This window comes from Homalodisca vitripennis, chromosome 6 (assembly GCF_021130785.1).
Source record: "Homalodisca vitripennis isolate AUS2020 chromosome 6, UT_GWSS_2.1, whole genome shotgun sequence".
Classification (NCBI taxonomy): Eukaryota; Metazoa; Arthropoda; class Insecta; order Hemiptera; family Cicadellidae; genus Homalodisca; species Homalodisca vitripennis.
Genome location: NC_060212.1, coordinates 116,903,204 through 116,927,221, shown reverse-complemented (window position 1 = coordinate 116,927,221; position 24,018 = coordinate 116,903,204). Strand labels below are relative to the sequence as shown.

General features: G+C 33.1%; 2 protein-coding genes across 8 annotated transcripts in view; one reads left to right on the top strand and one right to left on the bottom strand.

The window, feature by feature from the left end:
- Nucleotides 1–22,313, bottom strand: LOC124364789 (ribonuclease P protein subunit p30-like). Of its 2 annotated transcripts, none has more exons than XM_046820541.1 (9): nt 22,293–22,313; nt 15,327–15,442; nt 11,449–11,570; nt 11,163–11,237; nt 9,100–9,168; nt 6,244–6,447; nt 4,794–4,861; nt 1,518–1,597; nt 1–185 (listed from the first exon to the last, which is right to left on the bottom strand). In XM_046820541.1, the coding sequence occupies exons 2-9, from the start codon at nt 15,409–15,411 to the stop codon at nt 61–63; spliced, it is 828 nt and encodes a 275-aa protein (XP_046676497.1). In that variant the 5' UTR covers nt 15,412–15,442; nt 22,293–22,313; the 3' UTR covers nt 1–60. The 2 variants fall into 2 exon arrangements, with proteins under 2 accessions (XP_046676497.1, XP_046676496.1); XM_046820540.1 differs by lacking the exon at nt 22,293–22,313 and adding an exon at nt 21,603–21,797.
- The window catches only part of LOC124364788 (serologically defined colon cancer antigen 8 homolog), a 53,554-nt gene continuing 46,808 nt past the window's right edge, over nt 17,273–24,018 (top strand). For all 6 annotated transcript variants that reach the window (XR_006922656.1, XR_006922655.1, XR_006922657.1 and 3 more), the window contains exon 1: nt 17,273–17,355. Coding sequence is in view for 3 of the 6 variants with exons in the window: in XM_046820536.1 (XP_046676492.1) it covers nt 17,288–17,355 (68 nt within the window). In the remaining 3 variants the exon portion in view is untranslated. The remainder of the gene's footprint in view (nt 17,356–24,018) is intronic.

Below are 24,018 nucleotides of genomic sequence, written 5' to 3'. Positions count from 1 at the left end.
TTATTATAAAACAAGAAATTATTTAATAAACAATAATTATTTACAATTATACATGTGAAGTCATGACATGTCACTGTCAGAATCTTCAGTTGTCTTGTACCTCTTGGCCATCGGCTCACCGTCAGAATCTAGGTCAAGATCAGTAATCATCATTGTCATCGCTGTCCTGCTAAATCTCCTGCCCTCTGGAATCAATCGTAACAGGTTCCGAAAATACAGAAAGCAAAATTGGCCATAGACTTAGAGCTAAAATATGCTCTCAGTGGATAATATTACGGTGCTTTAGACAAAAAAGTGTTAGTCGGTGTAATGGGAGAAGGCAAAGGGATAATTATAATTTTTTATCAATATTTTACCTTTGAGAACTGTAGTAGATTACATTCAATCTCCTAATGCCCAGTAACTAATTTCATGGTATATAGCATAATAATAATACTTATATGTACAGTAAATTATACATAATTACAACAAATAATGAGGTAATATGTAAAACACAATTTTAATCTGCCTATTGAATCTTGCTACTCTTTTATTAATTTCCAGTTTTTTTAAATAAATTTCATATAATTTTTAACACAATTATAATCTGCCTTTTGAATCTTGCTATTCTTTTGTTAATTTCCAGTTTTTTTGTAATAAATTTCAGTACAACACATTTTTATAAATTGTTTTATATTTTATATCTTATTTATTGTTGTTAATGCCATGATTTTGCTTTCTTGACTTATGCTAAAAAATGTTTGGTATGAAATTCAAGAATTTTAGTGTCTGAAATCTGACACTGTTACAGATTTGACTTCTGGAATCTTAAAATTGTCTGAAGATATAAAATAATTGTCTGCAATGAAAATGTTCAGAATAAACTATTCGTATCTTTTTGGCATCAGAGACACCTAGACCACGAAAGAGGTCTGTCTGAATAATACAAAGAGTTCATTTTGAATATCTATGGCAACAACCTTTTTTTAATCTTTTCCAACGGATGTAGACTCCTGATTCGAGAAGTCAAGTCTGTGACAATTTCAGATGCTGCACTAAGCAGAAGGTGAAATGCAGCTAACCCAACATTCACATTAAATCAACTTCTCACCATAGCTTCATTACAATAACTAGTTATGTAAACAAATTTTCCTTCCCTATATAACATAACATAATTCTGGGAAAACTGAATGCAACAACTATACAGTACTTTTGAGTAAAACTAACATGCCACAAAGCAATTTAAAAAACCTTTGTAACTAAGCCAAAATAGTCTTGCCAGCACAGGAAAAATAAGATAATAAGTTCTAGGGTTAAAAAGTCTATAAAACCAAAAGAAATCCAAGTAATGTTTCAACTATGGCAGATGAAATTAATTACAACATAAAATATAGCTACAACTACAAATGATTGTAGATACGTTTCATATCTTTGGTTACAGACTAAAGTATAATATGTCTCTTCTTCTAAAGCATGGGCTTAACAATGCACTCATACGTTAAAAAAAAGAATAAAACTAAAATACATTTGATTCTTACCCGCTCGAAGAATTAATGCTCTGCATGTGTCAAGCATAGAATTTTTAGCTTGTTCCTCACTCAGTCCAAATAGAAGTGCTCTGTTTGAAATTAAGAAATAAAATATATAACAATGGATGTTGATTTAAAAAATCCCTTTTTGTACCAATACACAGTACAATTTCAACATCTAACTCTTTGTGTTTTATTATAGAAGTTTCTTTACACAGAAGGCAGGAATACATTTTAACTTTTTATAGGGAAAAGCATCTTTGCATATTTTAACTGGCGTCTCTGGAAATCCTTGGTTAGAAAGCTCCATCACCCTTACGTACAGACTGTGATTAAAGTTACTTATTTTATTAGGAAGAACTAAAAGGAGAAATCACCTAGATATGTATAAAAATCCACAACAATTACTGTTTTATAGTTTGCTATTGTTTTGTGTAGTTTAAAATTGTTAAATGATAAAATAACTAATATTTTATAAAAGAACCAAAAATGCAAATAGTAGAATGTAATAAAAATATAAATAAATATATTAAAAGGCTAACTCTAGAATGTATTAAATAATAATTGGATTACAGTACCACCAAAATGAAGAAAAATCTAATAAAACTATAATAATACTTTGATGAATACATGTACATTCATTGTCAATTCAAAATGAAATAATGAAATGAAATAAAAATGAAATGAAATAAAATAAAATAAAATAAAAATGAAATGAAATAAAATGAAATGAAATAATGAGTTTATTCCTCCACAAAAATACGGTTTTACAACAATCTACGTTCTAGGAATATACACTGCCACTTCATCCAGTAGTGTGGCAGCGCAATAATAGAAAAAATGTTTATTAGCTTGGGTCCAAACTCTTCTTTATAACTGACTGCTCACTCTGTGCTGCCTGCTAATCACTTTACTTAATCTCATCAATACAATTGCCTTATTTGACTAATGTATTTGCGATTGATGCTTTTAGATATTAAATCTTTCTCTTGTTATTAAGGAAACAAACATTTAACGGCAACAAAAATAAAAATAAATATAACACACATATACAAATAAATAATATAACAATGAGGTAATAAATAAATACACACACTATCCACAGTTTAACAATATAAATATAACGATGAGAAACCAATAAATAAGCTGACAAACAGTCAATAATTATACAAGTGTATTGTTTAAGAAACTGATATAACTATTTTCAAATAACCATTTTTTCAACTTAATACTAAACAATTTTACTGTGCTACATACAATCTTTAACTTCAGAAGGCAGCTGATTAAAGTATTTAAGTAAATGTTTTAATTACCGGTACTGTAAATTTTATCAGTTTAAATTTTCATTCAATGTTTCAGAATTTTCTTGAAGTATAAGTCGTGGAATTCTTTCTCCTTGTTGGTGTCGACTTGGGTTTTAATGAGTTCTCTGAGACTAAGTAACACTATTTTGACATAAAGATTCCCAATCCGGTAGACATAAAATTACGTGTAATGAAATTCCATACAAAATTATACTGAATGCTGAAACGTGGACACTTGAAGATGAGGTATTGGAGCTATTCTCATCTATGAAAAATCTTCATTCTAACCATCTTCAAGAACTCTGTACAGGAGAGTGGCATGCCTTAATAAAAAATTTGTAAACGTAAAGCCAATCCAGCGCTTAAAAAAATTGAAAGTTCAAGTAACAAAACTAAAGCTGTATGAAGTATAATCAATGAGAGTAAGCCTTTAAAATCTAAATCAAATCTACCATATCAAATAAATATAATTCGAAATGGTAAAAGTAAAAAGTTTAGTGACCCTCTCATTGTTGCTGACAAGTTTAATTCCTTCTTTCCTGTAATATGTTTTACTTAAAGGAGTTCCTCAAGAGTCGGTGCTACACCCGACCTGTGATCTTTCTTTTATTCATTAAAGACCTTCCTTTTCAAGTACTGTATCAGATGAGGGAGGGTAAACTGTTTGCAGACGATACCTCTCTATCACTAACATCTGATAGTTGGCCTGAACTTTAAGTACAGGCTCATATACAATCAAATATTTTACTTCAATGGTTTTCTCAAAATCCTCCTGTTGTGAACAAAAACAAAACAAACTTCATTTTATTTCATATAAATAATATAGATCTTCCTCTTTCCATCCTTTGTTTCACTGGTGATTCACTTATCTATCTATCTCATTTCACAAATTTTTTTGGAATTTACAATGAGAAAATGTAAGATTTATCGATCATATTGAATCAGTATGCAAAAAGCTAAGTTCCAGAGTTTTTGTTTTGGAAACACTTTCTTCAACTCTGGACACCAAAGTATTCTTACCCTTGTATTTAGGACTAATTTAACTCTTAGCTAGTGCGTAAAAATCTGGGAATACAAAAATAAAACAGATATGGTATTTAAAATTAAAAATGGATGCTTTGCCATTTGCAAACAATAAAATTTAACTCAAAGTGCAATATACAGGGTGTTCACATAAGGGTGTCACAAACTTCTGTGGATGATAGTATTCATCTTTTCAAGCAAAAAATGTCATAAATATAGGTCGAGAAATATATCATTTAGACTCTAGCCGCCATTTTGCATTTTTTATCAAATAAATTGTTATCTACAAAACTAGTAAAGCTAAAGAAACCAAATTTGACACACGTTTTAGTAGGTAAGATGAAAGAAATTGGTGCGGTTTTCTTTAATATTAACAAAATGGCGTCTTTTCAAAACGTTTTAAAGTCAAATAACAAAACATCCAGTATAGTTTAAAAAATGTACTAGAAAGCAACTATTTGAAAAATTTCATTAAAATTTTAATGGTACTTGTTTTAACAAAATCCATCAATGTATAATCGTATACGACTACTTTAAATGTATGCTTGCACAAACCGGGAGCATCAAACATTTTATCCTTTGATAGGTATCAGCTGTTTTACATAGGTTATACAAATTATACTAAACATTAACTTATATGCGATTTTCATAACAAATTCAACGGTCCTTTTTCAACGAAATCCTTCAATAGACAAGCACAGCCACTTTAAAGATATGCTTGCACAAGCCAGGAGCAACTAACATCTGATACCTTCAACTAACTGTAACATGTTTGGAGCTTCCACTGTAATATGTTAACCTTTAATCTCATATTTCAGACATTTCTGAAAACCTCACAATAAGAATTTTTCAACAACCTTCTAGGAAGTGAGTTTTGCAATACAATGGCATGAAACAAGAAAGTACAGTAAACCAGAATGGTGTGGAGTGTCCCATAGTACTTGTAATAAAAGGATACAGATTAGCAACATCATATGGACTTCTGAGCTTGAGAAAGTCAGTAATTCCACTTGACAGAATAATATTCTGAAACAAAAAGTGAGCATTATGAAAACCAGTAGACACTAACTACAACTGCATTAATTGTAGTAGATTAAAACCATTATACATGTATAACTTCTTACAAAAAATTGTGTAAAAAATATAAAAAAAGCTAAAAAACCTATTCATTAATTTGTTAACATGTTGACTGCAGTAGATGCCTTATGAAGGATAATCAGATTGAGAGTAGTTAAGATCACTCAGTATAGATATTAACTACATGTATTGTAGCTAGACAGTTATTGTACAAGGGCTATTCAGAAAGTAAGGAACATTTCCAACTGACGCCACCAGGCGCGTGCCAATCGCATATATATATTGGTATGCTCATACTCGGCACCTCAGTCAGCAGCCAGCCATGACAACGGATACATCTTCACACTGCCTTTTTTTTACATTCAAGATTGAAATGTGTGCTGCAATCGAAAATCCTCCCAGTTTTGAAGTGCAGTCTGTGATTGGTTTTTTGTTAGCAAAAACTTAAAACCAAATTTTGCTTTTGCATGACAAGCCTGACTTCACAGGGCAAACTATATGCAAGAACTCTTGAACTCGTTCAACAGAAAAGTTTTTCCTCATCCCCCTACAGTTCTGATCTTGCTCCAAGTAACTTTCACTTGTTTCCGAAAATGCAGACATGGCCAGCAACACAGCGTTTGTACACCGATGAGGAGCTCCAGGTACGCATCACCTAAGTGGCTGAGATCACAGGCGGCAGAATTTTAGGACGCAAGAATTCCAAAGCTTGTCCACCGCTATAAGTACCTGAATTTGTATGGTGATTATGTCTGATTGTAATTGGTTTTTTTTAATTCCAAAACGTTCCCTAATTTCTGAATAGCCCTCTTACAGCATTGTTTACAGCATATATGTAATATGTAGTTAACAGCATTCCTGAAGATATGGAGAATGAGCGTGATATGCAGAAATTTAAGAGTACGCTAAGCAATTACTTTATTCGTAAATATTCTTATTCTTTGACAGGTGTTTTTAACAGCAAGCAACTAGTAAGTTTCAAGAAAATTGTTATAAAATTAGTATATAACCTTAGTGGTACTTATTCATAGATTTATGAAATTTTATATTTTGATGTGTCACATGTTTATTTACAATATTTTACTGTGGTAATTAGCCACTTACGTAATGAATAAAACTCGGATTCTGTTTTGCGTTTTTTTTTTTTTTTTTTTTTTTTTTTTTTTTATGTTGATTGTATGGAGTAACCAAAAACATGAGTATTGTTAGTGAGGTATCCTATGAATGATCAATTCCAGTTGTTATCAAAACACACCAAATCCACAAGTTAAATATACAATCACAACAATTAATTCCCTTTCATACCTTTTGCTCTATACTTCCATAGTTACCTTAGACTTTCCGTAGGTATGGTAGGCATGTGCTACTTGTATCGTAGTTCTCCGCTTTCCCGAATCCGCTATTGCAGGTGCATAGGGTACTTCAAAGTATATACTATTTGCTACTGCCAGATTATATGTCTTGCGATTCATGAATATTGGATGCTCACTTGCATCAAAGCTGATGAGATCAATGTCTTTGCACGCACAAGCCAGCTGAAAATAAGTTAATGTTATACATGGTAAATAGTCTTGATCACATCTGTTATCTTCAATTTTGTAATTATTGTAGTAATGAATTTAAATATTAGTTCAAAATTGACAAGACAATTAAACAGGTTTAATTAATTTAAAACCTACGAGAGCTTTCCTTCAAAGTGATATTTATGACTTTTACCAGTCTCCTATTATATGAGGTTTGTTCAGAAAAGTTGCAGAGGCGTCTGATCGCCAAAAAGGTGAGGTAGCACTGCGTACGTGTAACATTCAGCTTGCGTCTGGCAGTGGCATTGTGAAGATCGCTACGCCATTCTAAGTTATCTAAACAGGTGTTCAAAATTACCACCACAATCAACTCTCTCATCAACTGTGATGTACCTAGTGTTACTTTTAGGTTTCTTTTGGTGAGGAAAATGCAACCAGTGGAAATTTATTAGGAATTGTGTTATGGAAAAGAGTTTATGAACTACACTGTTTTTAAAAATTGTGCCAATTGTTTTGTTAAGATTGAACTAATGTTCACAATGAAAAGCAAAGTGGCCGATCTCCTTTTATTACTGATTACCTAGTCGAACCAATCAATCATAAGGTTAGGGAAAATTGAAGGTTCACAATCCCAGATCTTTCAAAGTATTTTCTAAATGAAACCTATGTATGACAGAAAACTTAAATATCTTCAATTTTGTGCCCAATAAATCTTGATTGACGAGCTCAAAATAAGGAGAATGGGATCAGCTATTGTGTCTTATCCAGTACAAAGAAGAAGGTGGATGAAACATTGATTCCTTATGTCAATGTCGAACCAAAATACACATCCGACTGTCAGTATCACTGTAGCTGATATAGTGTATCCTATCAATTTATTAAAATACTAGTGCATTTAGTGGGGATGAACCTCAAAAGATGAAAACTAGTTTATATTCTGTTGATACTACAGACTGATTGTATTTATATTTTGCAAATAAAAATACTTTTAAAACAGATCAAACTATAAATTAAATTACATATTACTTGGTTTGTTTAAAAGCAAATAATAAATAACCAATTGATAAATTTTCAACCTTGAAGCTAATACACTTTATAAATTATTTTAGAATATCATTTAAATCACAGTTATTTCAAGAGCCAAAGAACAAATACTGCCATTTAAATCCGATTTACATGGTTACACAAGCACCAAGTGGTGACGCAGAACTCAGGCGGCCATTATGCGTGGCCTGGTGAGATGAAAAGGCAACCACCTGAGACTCCATCTGAGCTGAGTGAGAGACAAGCTTTGGTCACATTAGTGGCCTCCCGATCTCAGATTTATGAATAAAGGTGTGGATATATATCTAGAGAAAGATTTCATCTGTTATGTTAAATTTGGTATGAAACTTTTAGAAAGCATTGATAGTCGAGGAATTGCACTTAATTATGATCCTCTCAAAACCCTTTGATTGTGTGATCACAATAGTAAAATTGGAGTCATTTCTAAATAGATAATAATGAGTTCTATGATAGTACATGTCATTGGAGCCTATCACTTAGTATGTTTTTGTCTGCCAGAGGATTTAAACATTTCTTCTATGTATGATTGTCAGCATGTATATCTGTAAATGGGACATCTTGAGAATAAAATGATCTATTGACTTAAAATTTTGCATGCTAACACTGCGAAGCCTGTTATGCGACACGTGGTGCGGCATACACTTATCTTGTTTATTAAAGCAACTTACTGTCTGAACAACCTGAACATATGACTATAGTTACAATGCACCTGATTTAGTAAACATTCTGCAACTATTCTAGCCATTATAGATGAAACTTTCGTTCCTAGTGGAAACAACAGTTTTTTTTCTAACTTCTACTTACAACTAAGTCTAAAAATTCTAAAATTTACAAATTTTCTAAACCTAAGGATCTCAGTAGTGTTTTTCAGACAATACTGATACCTCCATAAATAATTGTGGTTAAATTTAATGAGTAATTTGGATTTCATTAATTTATAAACTTGGAATCTGAAACAACTGTAATAAAATACAAGGCTTGTTTAAATAAAAATGTATTTGTTTAAATTAGAGGCAAAGTCTCCAAATCTTCCTGGAAAAAGGAAAAACCTATCAGTGAATTAAAATAAAGTTGATGATATTTTTGCACAATTAAAATTGCTTTGTTGGCTTGTAGTAGGTATGAGATAATAAAGAAACTGTAAATGTGCACAAGGTGTGAGGTGGTTGAAAGGAAATCCCTACCAGTTGTTCTTAAACACAAACTTGCACTTGTGAAAATGTTTTCTTTCCCTAGACATATTTGGTTTTATATATATCCAATTGCAAAATTGTGAAATTAATATCTGTAACTGCTAGTCTATATTATGACCTGAAGCCAACAGAATGATACTGTTAATCAGCTAATCATGCGCATCAGATTTCTGAGCATCTCTGTATCATTCTTCAATCAACTCATGGGTTGTATCTCGCAGTAAAATAATTGACATTGAATTTGTGTTTTACACAGAACAGAACAAAATATTTTAAATGATTTATCCAATGTTACAGATGACATTCTTTTTGCCTAATACACATAGTTTTGTTTAAAACTATAACTCAATAAACTTGACAAAGCAAATAATATCTTGAACAGTAAACAGTTTTCAACAGCACGTACCTGGAATGCAGTGAATGACTTGGGTACTACAGACACTATATCATACTTTTTTGTGTTCTCTGACTTAGTCTGAAAATGAAAAAACGGATTGTTAGTTTTTGTTGTATAGAATACATGTTTAATTAATTCTTAACAAATACTAAATATTTTAACCCTTAAACTGGCAGTGATTCCGATGCTGGCACACATGGTTTACCTTTTTTAAAGACTTTTATTAAATTGTTATCTAATGTACTTTCTCTAGAAATCCAACTAAAGTATAGTAAAATTTACAAGCAAAATTTATGAAAGTATACAATTTATTTATTTTAAATTTTGGATTAAGTGTAATCTATGATTCCTACATTTTACAAATATTAAATCAGATTTAGAAAATTTACCAAAGTTAAGTTTTTATTGTAAATATATTTATAAAATTGAACCATATATAATAGACATATAATTTATCTTCAAAAATCTACAAAAAGACCCTTATACAAAGGAATAAAATTTGTCAATCACTTTCCAGTCAATATCAAATAAATAACTGATACCCATTTTTGTTTTAAGAAAAATGCAGACAATGCTAATAGTTAAACCACAGTGCAAAATGTATTCAGTTTTGTTATCTTATAATATGAAAACACTAAAAGCCTATCATCTGGAAATACTAATTGCAATACACTGAACATTTTTATAAAAACAGTTGTAAATAATATGAAAATTTGAACGCACTATTCCATATTGTTCTGCATCACTGCATGCCTGAGATAATACTAACATCCCCCAAAACTGAACCATCGCCATTTTGATGAAACTTTAAGAGATATTAAAAAATATTTGGGTAACAAAGTTGTTTGAAATTGCTCAAAGTTAAACACTCAATTGGCATATCTTATGGAATACTTGAGACAAAATTGTATAAATGTGACCATCTACCACCATTTTGAACTTGATGTGGGTTGACACTGGTTAACATGTCAACGCTGAAAATAAATATCTCCAATCGCTAAAAATATTTTATGTCAACGTTGTTTAGTTTGTCTAAAGCTGATATTTGTTGGTGCATCTACAGTGGTAGGCCTAGTTTTTCGACAAACTGGTGACGTAAACCAGCAACTTTATTCATGGAAATCATAGTTTTACGACTATGGGACATTTTAAACATTTTCCACGAAATTCACAGAATTGTACATAAAATTGTGATGGGAAAACATTGTGGGTCACAATAACATGGATAGCATTGTTTTAGATATATTTAGAATTTAAGTAGTTTTTCTCTATTATATTTCCAGTCAATAATGGAGTATGTTGTGGTAGGGTTTTTTTTTATTTAATTAGGCAAAATTCCAGCATTGTAACTTGCAGTATTTAGTATAGCAATAGTGTAAAGACAAATATTCCTTTTTATGTATTTTAACTGACAATTTTTAAATGACTTTGTTTAAAGTACCGTGTCATAAAAAAGTATATATACTGACATGATTATGTTTATTTTCAGGAGATGAAATACAGTAAATCGTATCAAACTATGAAGTATTTTTAATTAGATGTTATAATCGATAATGTAAAGTACCAAATTAATATTTACAGCTTAACTTCGCCAGGTAAAATTTTAAGAGTTTATTAATTCATTAGACCACACTGCTTTGCTTATCTGCAGGGCTGTGTTGTTGAACTAGGTATTAGATCAACCATGACTCGAGTGTACCTCTCTCTCTCTTTCTCTTAACACTGTAATTCAAAATGGCAACATTGGGGTGCTCTGGTAGTTCTGAGCATTTATAACACTCCTCACAGCACCACTGTGCTCAAATCATTTGTCCCTATACTTCAAACCCACTGGGTATAATACCTTAAAATATGGTTGTACTTCCTGCTCCACTGTGTACACACAGTGCTATCGTATCATTGTTAACATGATCACTACTTCTTTCATGGTTGAGACCATCAGGTACTCTGTAAAGTAAAACTTGACTATAAATGGTATATAAGTGTACTTTATACCTGATCCCTACCTGTCTAGCAATATTGTATATTCCTTACAGTTTAATTAAATAAAACATATTAACTTAATTACTTACAAGTTTTTGTAATTGATTTGCATCTGAAAAGTGCAAAGTAATGCGCTGCAATATCTGAAGCTTTCCTTGCACTTCCTGAAAAATGATAAAATTTAAATTGATAGAAAACCACTTTTATTTCAGTTATGTAAATCTGATGCAATGTTTTCTTTGAAAACGAGAGGCCTCACAGAAATAAAATTCAATAATTATTGTAGTGTTTGTGTTTTAAATTAAGTAAATCATTCCAATACGAAGAATCTGGTACAATGTAGCCAGTTATATGTCAAAAATCAGCCTCAATTACCTCAGAATCCAAAGTTGCTTGTGGAGGAGGAATCACCTCTTTGTTTTGACTTTTCTTCTTCTTAGAGGTTTCATTTTTCTCTTCATACACTGTAGTGTTCAATGCAACAGTTTTGTAGCCCACTGAAAATCGTATTTAATTAAATAATTATGAGAAAACAGCATTTTTAAACTTAATGTAATAGTTTCCTTAGATTGGAGGTATTTTATAAACCTTACAACATTAATGAAGTAGACTTACTAAAGTAGAGAACTACTAATTATATTGAGTGAGTTACTTAAGGGACTCAAGTTGTCCCTTGTATTGAGATCCTTGAACAATCAAGTAAACCTTAATCTACAGTATTGAAAAATTACATTTAGATTACATTAGCTAAAATAAACAAACAATAAATACAAACATAGGCTAAATTTAATTTAAAAATCTATCATGATAGTGTAAAAGCTATTTTAATTAATTAATTGATTATATACTTAAGGATATGTATCACTTTTTGAATACTAAATCAATATATAATACAGTAATATCATATAATATATTTATACTATAAAAACAAGGTCTCAAGATAAAAACTTGAAAGCTTAAATTCATATTCATCAAAGTTAATACATATTTTTTCACATAGGACAAGAACAGAGAAACCTCCCATTGAATTCAGTAATAAAAGGACCTTTGGATATTCAGAACTTCATCCACTCCAATAGTCATCCTCCACAGTGGACTAGACCTATCAATCCACCCTTCCATCCCAACATTTTGCTTGACATTTGCGATTAGTGACGTGCCACTGTTGGACATCCATAGAGCCCAAATATAATTGTCACATCGGAGTTTTATCCATCCAGTGTAGGTTCAACTGGAAGCAGCTAGAAGTAAACTTTCATCTGTGATTGAGTTATATTTTTTATAACATGATCCTCTGTGAAATTTTACTACACATACGAAGACCTACATTTCCTTTACTACTTAATCAATTTACTTTAGGACAAAGAAAACACTGAAGCCATGAGAATCGATTTTCTACAGTCAATGGAGCTAGTTCACTTATTAATAACTGATCTTAACTTATTAATGAGATGATAATTTCTAAGTTTTATGAAAGTACGATTTTCAGAAAAATTGATACATAAGACATTATAATACAGAGATAATTCAGTGCTCAGGTTCAAATATTATTGGTTTCACATGTAGACCAACAGAAACGTCCTAAACATTCCTATTATTATGGTTTAGTGTGTAGTAACGTATTATACGAGTGTAGTGCAGTGAAATAGAGTAATAATACGAGGGTCAGTCAAATATAAACAAGACTTTTAACTTATACGTTTATTAAAGCTAAACAATACAATGATTACATGTTACTGCTTTTCTACATAGTCTCCCTCAACTCTCACACACTTTTCCCAGCGTGAGGATAGCTTATGGATCCCTTCTTCATAAAAGATTTGAGGTTGTGTCTTGAACCAATTGCACACAAATTCCTGTACTTCCTCATCACTTTCAAAACGGTTTCCACCAAGTGCTTCTTTGAGAGGACCAAAGAGGTGAAAGTCACATGGAGACAAATCTGGGCTGTAGGGAGGATGTTCCAATGTTTCCCAATGAATTTGGCGTAATTTCTCTTGGGTCAAGGCAGCTGTGTGAGGCCTAGCATTGTCATGAAGCAAAATGACATCTCTGATTGGCTGATTACGCCTTTTGTTCCGAAAGGCTGCTTTTGCTTACTCAAGAAGTTGACAGTAATAAGCAGCGTTCACAGTACGACGTTCGTGTAAAAAGTCAATAAGCAAAACGCCTTTGCAGTCAAAAAAGATGGTGGCAAGAACTTTCCCAGCAGACAACCGTGTTTTGGCTTTCACAGGGCGAGTTTCGTCTTTCCTTCGCCACTCCATTGACGCCATTTTGGATTAAGGAGTGTAGTGATGGACCCACGTTTCATCACAGGTTATTATGCGATTTAAAAAACCATTCCCCTCTCTCTCTAGCCGATTCAAAAGCCTTTGGCAAATGTCTCTCCGGGTTTGTTTTTTGATCGAGAGTCAGAAGCCGAGGGACCCATCTTGCACAAATTTTCCGAAAACCCAGATGCTCTGTGACGATGGAATGCACACTACCATGACTAATTTCCACTTCACTGGCAATTTCATCTATCGTTAAGCGTCGATCATTTTCAAGAAGTTCACGAACAGCACAAATGTTCTCATTAGTCAAACTGGTCCTTGGACGCCTATTGTGACTTTCATTTTCAACTGTTTCACGTCCGCCTTTGAACTTTTTAACCCAATCGTACACTTGAGACCGTGATAAAGTCTTATCCCCAAACTGAGTTGTCAGTCTAACAAAAATTTCACTTGGTTTAACACCTTCGTTTGTCAAGAACTTAATAATAATTCGTTGCGCAACTGCAGGTACAACCTCTTGTTCAGACATGGCTACAATGACAAACAAAACAGCACTGAGAACGCATTGTTGCAGCTTTCCCCCTCCCCCAGGCTGCCCCCTACCACTACTGCAACATGGCTACCTGCTACAACCTGGACGTTGGGTATAGTAATAAAAGTCCTGTTTATATTTGACTGACCCTCGTATATTGTTGTTGTCTAAAAAATTTTAGAATTTACATTAATACAAGCTTCCCTATTGACTGTTATTGCTGTATAGTAGATCTTACTATAGTAGATTTCAGCAGCTATCACAGAGAGCTGTATCATGACTTTGCGAATTATATTAGAAAAACAAAATAATTTTGGTTTAAATTACTGCTTAATATTTTTGAGTGGAAAGACAGTCCAAAGTTTTGTTTTGCTCTCTTACGACAAGAAGCTTAGAAATTGTACCTATTCTTATAAGGACCATTGCGCTGCTTCCGGAGTGACAGGATATTCTGGATGGGTAAGGTTGGGGTTAGGGGCCGCCTCCTGTCGAGATCCATGATGAAGAATATAGGGCACTAATCTCAAGTTGTGTCCCCTCGGAAGAAGTGGAAACCAGCTCTGAACCAGTCTCTCCAGTCAAAGCAGACAAGGGGTGGCACACCCTTATGTCTAGGCTAGCAAGAACCTTTGACACATAGGGAACGAACCCCACCAACTCCAACAGTCATCTCCTGCAGTAGACTAGACCTATCAAATTGCCCTTGCAACCCAGAATCTAAAAATTTGCGGTTAGTGATGTGTCAGTTTTTGCTTTGCCCACTGTGGGTTCAACTGGTATAAACCATCTACAAGTGACCCCTACTGGGTCAGTCCAAAGTCACAAAAGTGCACTTTTGTGAAAAGCGATTCAATGTCAAAACTGACAAGTACAAGATTCCACTGTGTATGCCGGCAAACTACGAAATCACATGTAGTTGTGGTTCAGTCTGTACTGGAGAGACAAAATGTTTAATATCCATAGAGTGAGTGAATACATTAGACATATAGAATGTCAAGATGAAATTCAAAAAAATAAAAGTATTTACAAAAATTCCTTACAACTATCCAAGGGTAATGACAGAAACCTTAGAAATAAATAAGAATGAAAATAACTTGAATAAAAAGGATACTGTGAAATTTTCTAAAACATGACAACCGATGATAAAGAAGCCTTATTGACCTTAACTGATCAGTGGTTGGTTAAGCTCCGCCACCAACTCGTCCATACAGACTGCTTATTATTGGTAGTTTCAGTTTACCATCTGATAACTGAAGATGATGATATTTATTTGTACAACGTGTAAAATTAGTACTAAGTTACTTTGACCTCGCTTTTGAGGCAATGAAAATGACTTTGTCAATGACATATATATTTAGACTATTCATACAGTAATAAAGATTTTGAACTACTGTATGTTATAGTAAAATTACTGAATTGCAAACAATATTTTCAAAGGTACTTACGTGATACAAGTTCTTCCAAACATTTTTCCTTAAACTGATGTGAAGGAATGGAGATATTCAAGTCACAAAATCCAAACTTTTTCATTGTAGATGAAAATAAGGTATTTTTTAAGTACCTGAAACAAATTGTTTCAATAATAAATAGATAAATATATTACTCACAGTTGAAAGACTGTACATTAAACTATCTAGTAATAGAACAGTAAAAACTGAGCATTTTTACCTAGCATTTTTTATCAACTGGAATATTACTAACCATTCGTATTTTCATTTGATGGACAAACTCAGAACTGACAAATAATGTAATATAATGAAGATTCTTTTTTATCATTGGAAATATTCTTATTTAATACCACTAGTAAACTACAATGCATTTTCCAAAATTAATTTAATTTTACGTGGCCTTTCAGAATTGAGGATTCCATTGTCAGGCAACTTCATTTGTGAAATGTGTTGTAATTCACTATTGGTATTAAATGTCATTTTTTTTTGTTCTCTTAGGACAAGAAGCTTATAAATTGCACTTAGTCCTGTAAGAACCTTTGCGCTGCTTCCGGAGTGACAGGATATTCAGGATGGGTAAGGTTAGGGAGTAGGTGCCGCCTCCTATCGAGATCCATGAGAAAGAATTAGGGCACTACATCTCAAAGTCATCCCTGAAGAAGGGGAGGCCAGCTCTGAACTAGCCTCTCCAGTCAAAGTAGGCAGGGGGTGGCACACCCTTGTTGAGGTTAACAAGAACCTTTGAGGTAAGGGAACAAACCCCACCAACTCCAACAGTCATCTTCCACAGTAGACTAAACCTATCGAATTGCCCATGAACCCCAGAATCTCAACATTTGCCGCTACTGGACATCCATACGGTTGCCCAGATTGAAGTGGCACATAGGTTTTTGCTGTGCCCAGTGGTGGGTTCAACTGGTAGGTATAAACCAGCCAGAAGTGATCCCTGCTGGGTTATTAAATGTCATACAATGTTTTAGATCTTTGAGAAACTAAAATTTAAAAAAAATATCAATCGAGGCCACTTAAGGCTTTGGAAATGACATTATTTGCAGCCAGTTAATAATATTGGCCAATATATATATATATATATATATATATACATATATATATATACAGGGTGAGGCACACCACCCATACAGTACGTATAGCGGCCAAACCAAACAAGGTAGATTATTCGTAACAACTCAAACCCCCCTATTTCCACCGCAAAGAATTTGGAGAAATTATTTTGAAATCTCTAAAACTCCCCAAAAGGGTAGTTTTTGGGGCGTAGGGGTGGTTTTTGAAAAATTTTAAAATGTAAAGGTATGTTGAGTTATACCTCATTTTAAAGGTATTTCTTCACTGACTATTTTGATGCAAAAAGTTTGAACCTATCTTGCCGCTTATGTACAGGGTACACCAAAACGTTAAAAGATGAGAGGTTTGTGGGTAAATTTATTGCAACTACCTGCACAAATGTAGAGAGACAATATTTTTATTCAAAACTAATGATGAGACAGCTTATCGAAAAATATCATCAAATGCCACCCTACCCCAAAATTTACACATTTAAAAAATACATACAATTTTGAAATACTTAACAGCCCCGATCTAAAACAAATCAAATAGCAACCTAGGGTGTGTTGTACATAATATTAGAAAGGTCTTTAAAAAATAAACATTTTCTACATTTAAAGTTTGTCTCTATTTCCAATGGTTTAAAAACTGTAGTTACATATACTGTTTGGAATAAATACAGATTAATTTTACTTAATTACCTGCTGTTACAGTTAAATATTCAAAAATGAAGCGATGCGAATAACTCACTGACAGTACTAAAAAATAAACCTTAGATCTAATAGGAATAATATTGAAAATATCACAGTGTTTCCACTAATCAAAGGCCCTAGAGAACCCCTTGTTGTAATGGTGTTTAGCGGATCCGTCATTTTTTTTTTAATTCCGTTAACAGTATGAAATTTTCATCCTTTCAGAGTTTTCTTGAGCTTTGGGAAAAGAAAAGTCAGCCAGAACCAGTCAGGTGAGTAGCGGGGCTAAGGGATGACAGTTATTGTGTTTTTACTCAAAATTCACAGGTGACTAATGCAGAGTGAACAGGAGCGTTGTCATATTGATGTACCCAATTACCACTTTGCCACACCTCAGGTATCTTTATTCTCACAGCATTACACAATTGTCTTTGGTTTTTTTAAGGTAAAAAAAACTGATCATATGATTTTATGAAAGGAATTCATAGCATATAACACCTTTACAGTCAACGCTTGGGTCTGGGAGAGCCTTTTGATGTCCATTGTGATGATTGGGCTTTTGTTTCCAAGTCACAACCAAAAACCCATGTCTCATCTCCCATAATGACATGTTTCAAGAAGCTCTCTTCATCATTGGCCATTTCAAGAAGTTCCTCAGAAACCTGAATTCGGTGTTGTTTGTGGTCTTGGTTCAACAGTTTTAGAACAAATTTTGCCACAACGCGATGCATTTGAAGTTTTTTAATTAAAATTTCTTGACATGATCAAAATGAAATGTTACATTCTTTTGTCATCTCACAGATTTTTAGTCAACGGTCTGATTGTACGAGAGCGTTCGTTTAACAACTGTCAAGACACGTTTATATACAATAGAAGCACGGTTTCACCCTTACCCAAAATATATATAGTTTTAGTATTTAAACTTAAAACATGTTTACTTTTTTAGCAATTTTTTTAACTTTAGAGCAAAATTCACTAGCACTGTATTTTTAGCATTTTTGTACAATTGCTTTACAACACTGAAATTCAACCTATATAATATGACTTATTATATATCATTGTTTTCAGGAAAACTAAAGGAATAATAATAATCGCTTATTATTGTAGCTATAGTTTTTTTATTCAGAATAAATTGAACCTTGAACAAGCCTGATAAGGGTTAAGGTTACAATTCAAACAGTTCTCTCAAATCACTCTTCTTCTTCTATGGGACAGCCTACTGCCATCCACAAGCCTCAAGGCCCTTTTGCACACCATGAGACCTACCAGTCTATGATTTCAGCAGTTCAACAAACCGCCGAAAACAACCTATCAAGTTCTCCTGGAGAAATTCACCACCCTTGTTCAAACTACCAAAGATGGCATACCACTCCCTTGCTATTGAAGGGCAATCAAAGAGCAAGTGTTTGGCAGTTTCATCCTGCTCATCACACATTCTACAGAGTGGATCCTCCTAAAGGATGCCGACTCTGTGAAGATGTTTCCTCAGATGACCATGCCCTGTGATCAGACCTATAACCCGAGAAGACATTGATCTATTTCGTGAGAGGTCAGACGCCACTCTGGAGGAAGGCGACTGTAGTACTATTTTGCTTATTCTCAAGCCCGTATGCAACCTCCACCTTCTCTCATGTTCAGTGTGAACCCATTTCGAGACAGCCCCAAAGAATTCACACCTTGGAATACCGCAGAACGGTTGAGGGCCTGTCATAATTGACGCTGAGCCCTGGTTGGCCAGGGCATCAGCTCTTTCATTCCCAGGGATCCCCTTATGACCAAGAACCCAACAAATACTCAAATCACTCAATTTGTTCCTAAAATTAAGTGTGACTTCATCAGCTATATTATTAATAACCAAAACAAAACATAAAATAAAAATAAATCAATTAGACAGACACCAAAACACAACAGCAGACGTAACTAATAAAACAGTTGGCCCGGTCATCTGGTCACTGTCAAAACAATTGCTATTGCTTGCACAAGACGTTTTTTCTAACTATATAAAGATGAATAAAGATTGATTTATTGAGTAAAAATATACTTCAACCGATAGCTCGATTACTCTGTCATCGATTGATATTCGGTTTTATACTGAAACATCAAAAATACAAAAATAATGACTGATTTCCGAAATTTCTACTTACAACTGTATATACAGCAGTGCCAGTACGTGAGTGGCCTAACTGCCGTAATACGGCAATTGCCAGTTAGAGGGTTAATAAATACAAGTAGGCTACATAGTTTATTTCTTGTTAAGTTGTTAGCTGCAGTATAACAAGCGGCCACCACCACAATCAAATCACTGATATTTATGATTAACTAAGCTACCTAAAAACAAAATTTTGAAATGAATTACATTACAGGTATTTCAGATTACAGTAGCCTATAGACATTGTATGTGCCTTTTTTATATCTAAAAAAACAAATAAGTTAAAGATGAATAAAAAGGTACTTACTGGTAACCTAGTTTTTAAAAGTAGCTCTAGGTTACAAAACACTACATAGACTAGGTATATTTATTAAATGTAACGACCAAAGCAAGATGTAACTTTTAATTACTTAAATGCGTCTGACAGCTTGTAAATCAAATAATGCATGTAATGCACTTGCGGCCATTGTAACCCAAATATAATATAAATGAGTTTACTCTGCTTGAATTAATTTTAAATAATAATGTTATTTAATACATTAAAAAGAGTTGACAATAATTAAATTTAAATAACAATAATTGGAATGTTTTTGTACTTAATAGTTCCATGGTATTTATGTGATAATTTGGTTCCCTTGATTTGATCATAGTGGTGAACGCTTACTATAGGCCTACTGCAGCGAAGTTGTTACTTTTTTTAGGTATAATAACAGTTGAACAGACGAATAGTTTACGGGTAGGGTACGAGAAGCGGACCCGGTTTTTTATATCGAAATTGGCAAACGATATTACTTAATGATAACCATTGATGCAATCAATCGATGCTGATTAATTATTTTGAACAATTAACTTAAATAATCTATATCAGCAGCTGTAAACTGTATAAAATAATACAAGTAGGCTAAGGTAATATTTCAATTTTATATAAGTAACATTTGATTATTAAAAATGACAGTCAATTTTAAAAAACTACACGACATTGCTTTGGAAGATGATAAGACGTTTTTCATGACTTCAACATGTTGGACTCGTGCGGAAAAACCCATTATGTGAAATTTGTGGGAAAGAAACAACTGTAACTGTGAGAGGAGCAAATACGGCCGTCTTCAGTTTTCCTAATTTTGGTTATAATAATTTGTTTGATCACTGTAAATATTGGATCCATATTTTAATTTAACATATATGATTGTTATTGAGAACTATAGATACTTTATATCAATTGATAGTCTAGGATTTGAGATGCGAGTATTAGGTATCGATGATTACATTCTTTGATATAAAAACTGGATCCGCTTATTGTACCCCACCCCAGTTTACTGTAATCTGGAATACCTCAACCGAATGGACTTTGCATTATGGTAGTTTAGATTTGGGTAGGGTACGATAAGCGGACCCGGTTTTTTACATTGAAATTGGCAAACGATAGTACTTAATCATAACCATCGATATAATCAATCGAAACTGATCATTTTGAACAATTTTAACTTGAATAATCTGTATCAACAGCTGTAAACACTTTCAAATAATAGGCCTACACGTAAGGTAAAATTTCAATTTTACATATGTAACATATGATTATTAAAATGGCACATGACATTGCTATTGCCAGTTTCACGTCGCGTCGGAGCTTTGAAAGATAATAGGACATGTTTTTTGTGGCTTCAACATGTTGGACTCGTACCGAAAAACCTATAATGTGCAATTTGTGGCAAAAAATCAACTATGTGAGAGGAGCAAATGTGGTCGTCTTCAGTTTTCCTAATTTTGGTTATAATAATAATTTGTTTGACCACTGTAAATATTAAATTCATATTTTAATTTAAAACATATGATTGTTATTGAGGACTACAGATACTTTTATATCGATTGATAGTCTAGAATATATGAGATGCGAATATTAGGTATCGATGGTTACATTCTTCGATATAAAACACCGGGTCCGCTTATCGTACCCTACCCTTAGATTTAAGCATAATAAATATCAGTAATTCGACTGTAATTTATTATAAGTCATTATATACGATTTTTAAATATCGAAGTTGGAATGTATACCAATCGAGAAAAACAACCGAATAAGGAGTGTAGGCTGTTTATTAGTCTTCCCAAGTACTGTTACATTCAAAATTAAATAATTCTAAATGTCAATAAAAACAATACTTTTCCAAATTGTTTATTTTTTTGGATGAGGCCTTTCGAAACCACAGGTTTCATCATTAGGCGACTCCACAAAGGAGCTTTGGTTTGGAAAGGCCTTATCCAAAAAATAAACAATTTGGAAAAGTATTGTTTTTATTAGCATTTAGTAATATTTAAAAAAAATTCTAATTGCTCAGTCTTCAACATTCTAAAATTGTTATCTTTAAAACTTACCTTTAAGTTTTCTATAGTTTTTCTTTCATTTAATATTTGTTTGTTATTTTACATCACATAAAGAGTTATAAGTAGGATTGTAAAACGCCTAATCTAAAACAATTAAATAAAACTAACACAAGAATTGAAGATAAACAAACTTTAACTAACCGCGAAATGGCTTGATACAACTATAACACAACACACGTGTAAAACAGCTGTTGTTGTATTTTGTCAAAGGTTATTATTTGCACTTTGTCTACCAACATATGGACATGGAAACACTAATAGGCTACGACTAACAAGTTTTTCTGACCTCTCCATCCCGTAATCACAACTAAAATAAATACTATTAGGTACGTACTAAGTTGAACAGTGAACATACGCAGTTTGGTTTGATTTTAATAATATTAATATGTGATTGAATAATTTAAATGTGTTTAGTCTCTTCTGTTGCTCAAAATTTAAATAACTAACAACTAATGTTTATGTCAAAATAAATCAAATTTGAGTTTTTTATTTGCATTATAATATGTTCAAATACAGTACTAATTTATAATGTGCGTTTTTTTTAATAATCTATAAATAAATGTTTATCGCAACGATTATGAGAATATTTAATACTGTTCCCTTACTTCACCCCCAACAGTTCTCCTTGTAGGAATTTTGTGTCTGGTTACCCTGTATGTGGAATGAGTGTTGGAACCTTACCTGTGTCAATTGTGCTGTCTCAACTAATGAGGTGCGTTGTAATTATGGAAGAGAAGATTTGTTGGGCCTTGGACGTGCTGTAACTTAATTTTCAATCGGTCCAACACAGAAGCATATTATACATCTATAACATCTTCTACCCTTTTCCAAGTAGTCAACGAATATTTCTCCCTAACAATCTGAAAAAACTCATGACGGCCTAAATTCCGAAATTATCAACACGGTCTCGCAGCTAATATACCTATTTACAATGAATATTATTAGTCTCACTTTGTTGGTACGGATACAAAACTTAGCTTAAGTAAGATTTGATCGAAGAGTTCAGTACTTCTATTGTATCAGCTAGGGCTTCTAACACGTAATAAAGTGAATTCTCTCCACTCTTCTTTCAGTTTTTTTTTACCAATATTGTCTTATAGCTTTGGTTTAGTTTGAACCAAACTGAAATGGTTTTATTAATGGTTTTATTTTAAACATAAATATTGTGAATAAATAAATAGCTGTTTTAATACAGAACAGATACTGTATAACATAATATAAATTCATTCCTCCTTTAATTTAAACATAGTCTTTGAGATATGCAGGGGATCTTCTTATTCTGAAGGAGCGACGGATTGTTGACTGCTCTAGGCGATGTGTTGACTATGGAGTCGTCATAGGGAAAGGATTATTATTTTCAAGATGGATTACGGAACTACCATTAGGTTTAATAGAGGCCTCCTCTTGCTGATTATTATTCAGTTCTTGATTAATCGTTCTCCTTGTTTGAGGTGAGTTATAATCCTGATTTTGTCAAGTTGTGTCTGCTCAACCAGATTCGTATTTGTTACTTCGCACTTGTCTCCTGACCCGTACCGGACCAGGATTCATCAGCCACTGCGATTGCGATGCCCCATAGAAAGACCTTCTTGGGTGTTTGAGAAGGCGTTCGTATGGAGTTTCGTTTGTAGCAGTACATAATAAGGAACGAACAAAGTGGAAGGCTTCCGGAACAACATATTCCCACTGTTCTGTCTTAATTCCTTTGCTTTTCAGGATAAATGAAACAGTTTTTCAAATAATTCTATTGTAGCGCTCTACTTGAGAATTACCGTGGAAATTGTAGGGCCATGAACGACTTGTGACAATTTCTTTTGAATGCAAGACATCCTTTGTTTCTCTAAACATGAAGGCAGAACCTAGATCGTACGAATATATGCAAGTATTCCCAAGATGTTAAAGATTGACATCAAAGCTTTGATTATTGAAGTTACTTATCTGAACATTGGATAGCAAATGGATATCTTGAAAACTCATCGACGATGGTTAAAACGTATTTGTTTCATGTAACTGAGGGGATCGGTCCTTTGAAATCAATATTCAGTCTCTGAAAAGGTGCCAGAGCGTTAACTAACGTAGTTGTACGTTTGCGATAAATCTTGGCTTGATTTCTGCGCATACAGAGCGCATCCTACGAACGTCCTCTATAGAGTAGGGAAGATTCTTGCTTTTAGAGAAGTGTATACCATTCGCACAATACCCGGATTTCTAATATCTGTGTGCATATGTTATAGTTCTTCAGATTTTGGAGTTAAAAGAGAAGAGAAAATACGAGAAAAAGCATCTGCTACAACACTTTCTTTGCCAGATCGGTAGACAATATAATAAAAATATGGTGCTAACTCCAGTCGCCACTTAAGAATATTGTTATTTTTTACTTTGTAATTTTGCTTTTGATTGAACTTGT

Excerpts from the sequence above, each read along its gene's own strand:
- LOC124364789 (XM_046820541.1), bottom strand. The coding sequence starts at position 15,411 with ATGAAAAAGTTTGGATTTTGTGACTTGAATATCTCCATTCCTTCACAT. Across the intron at positions 11,571-15,326 it reads TTTGGAAGAACTTGTATCAC|TGGGCTACAAAACTGTTGCA; the intron begins GTAAGTACCTTT and ends TACGATTTTCAG. Across the intron at positions 1,598-4,793 it reads CCATATGATGTTGCTAATCT|AGCACTTCTATTTGGACTGA; the intron begins GTATCCTTTTAT and ends AATTTCAAACAG.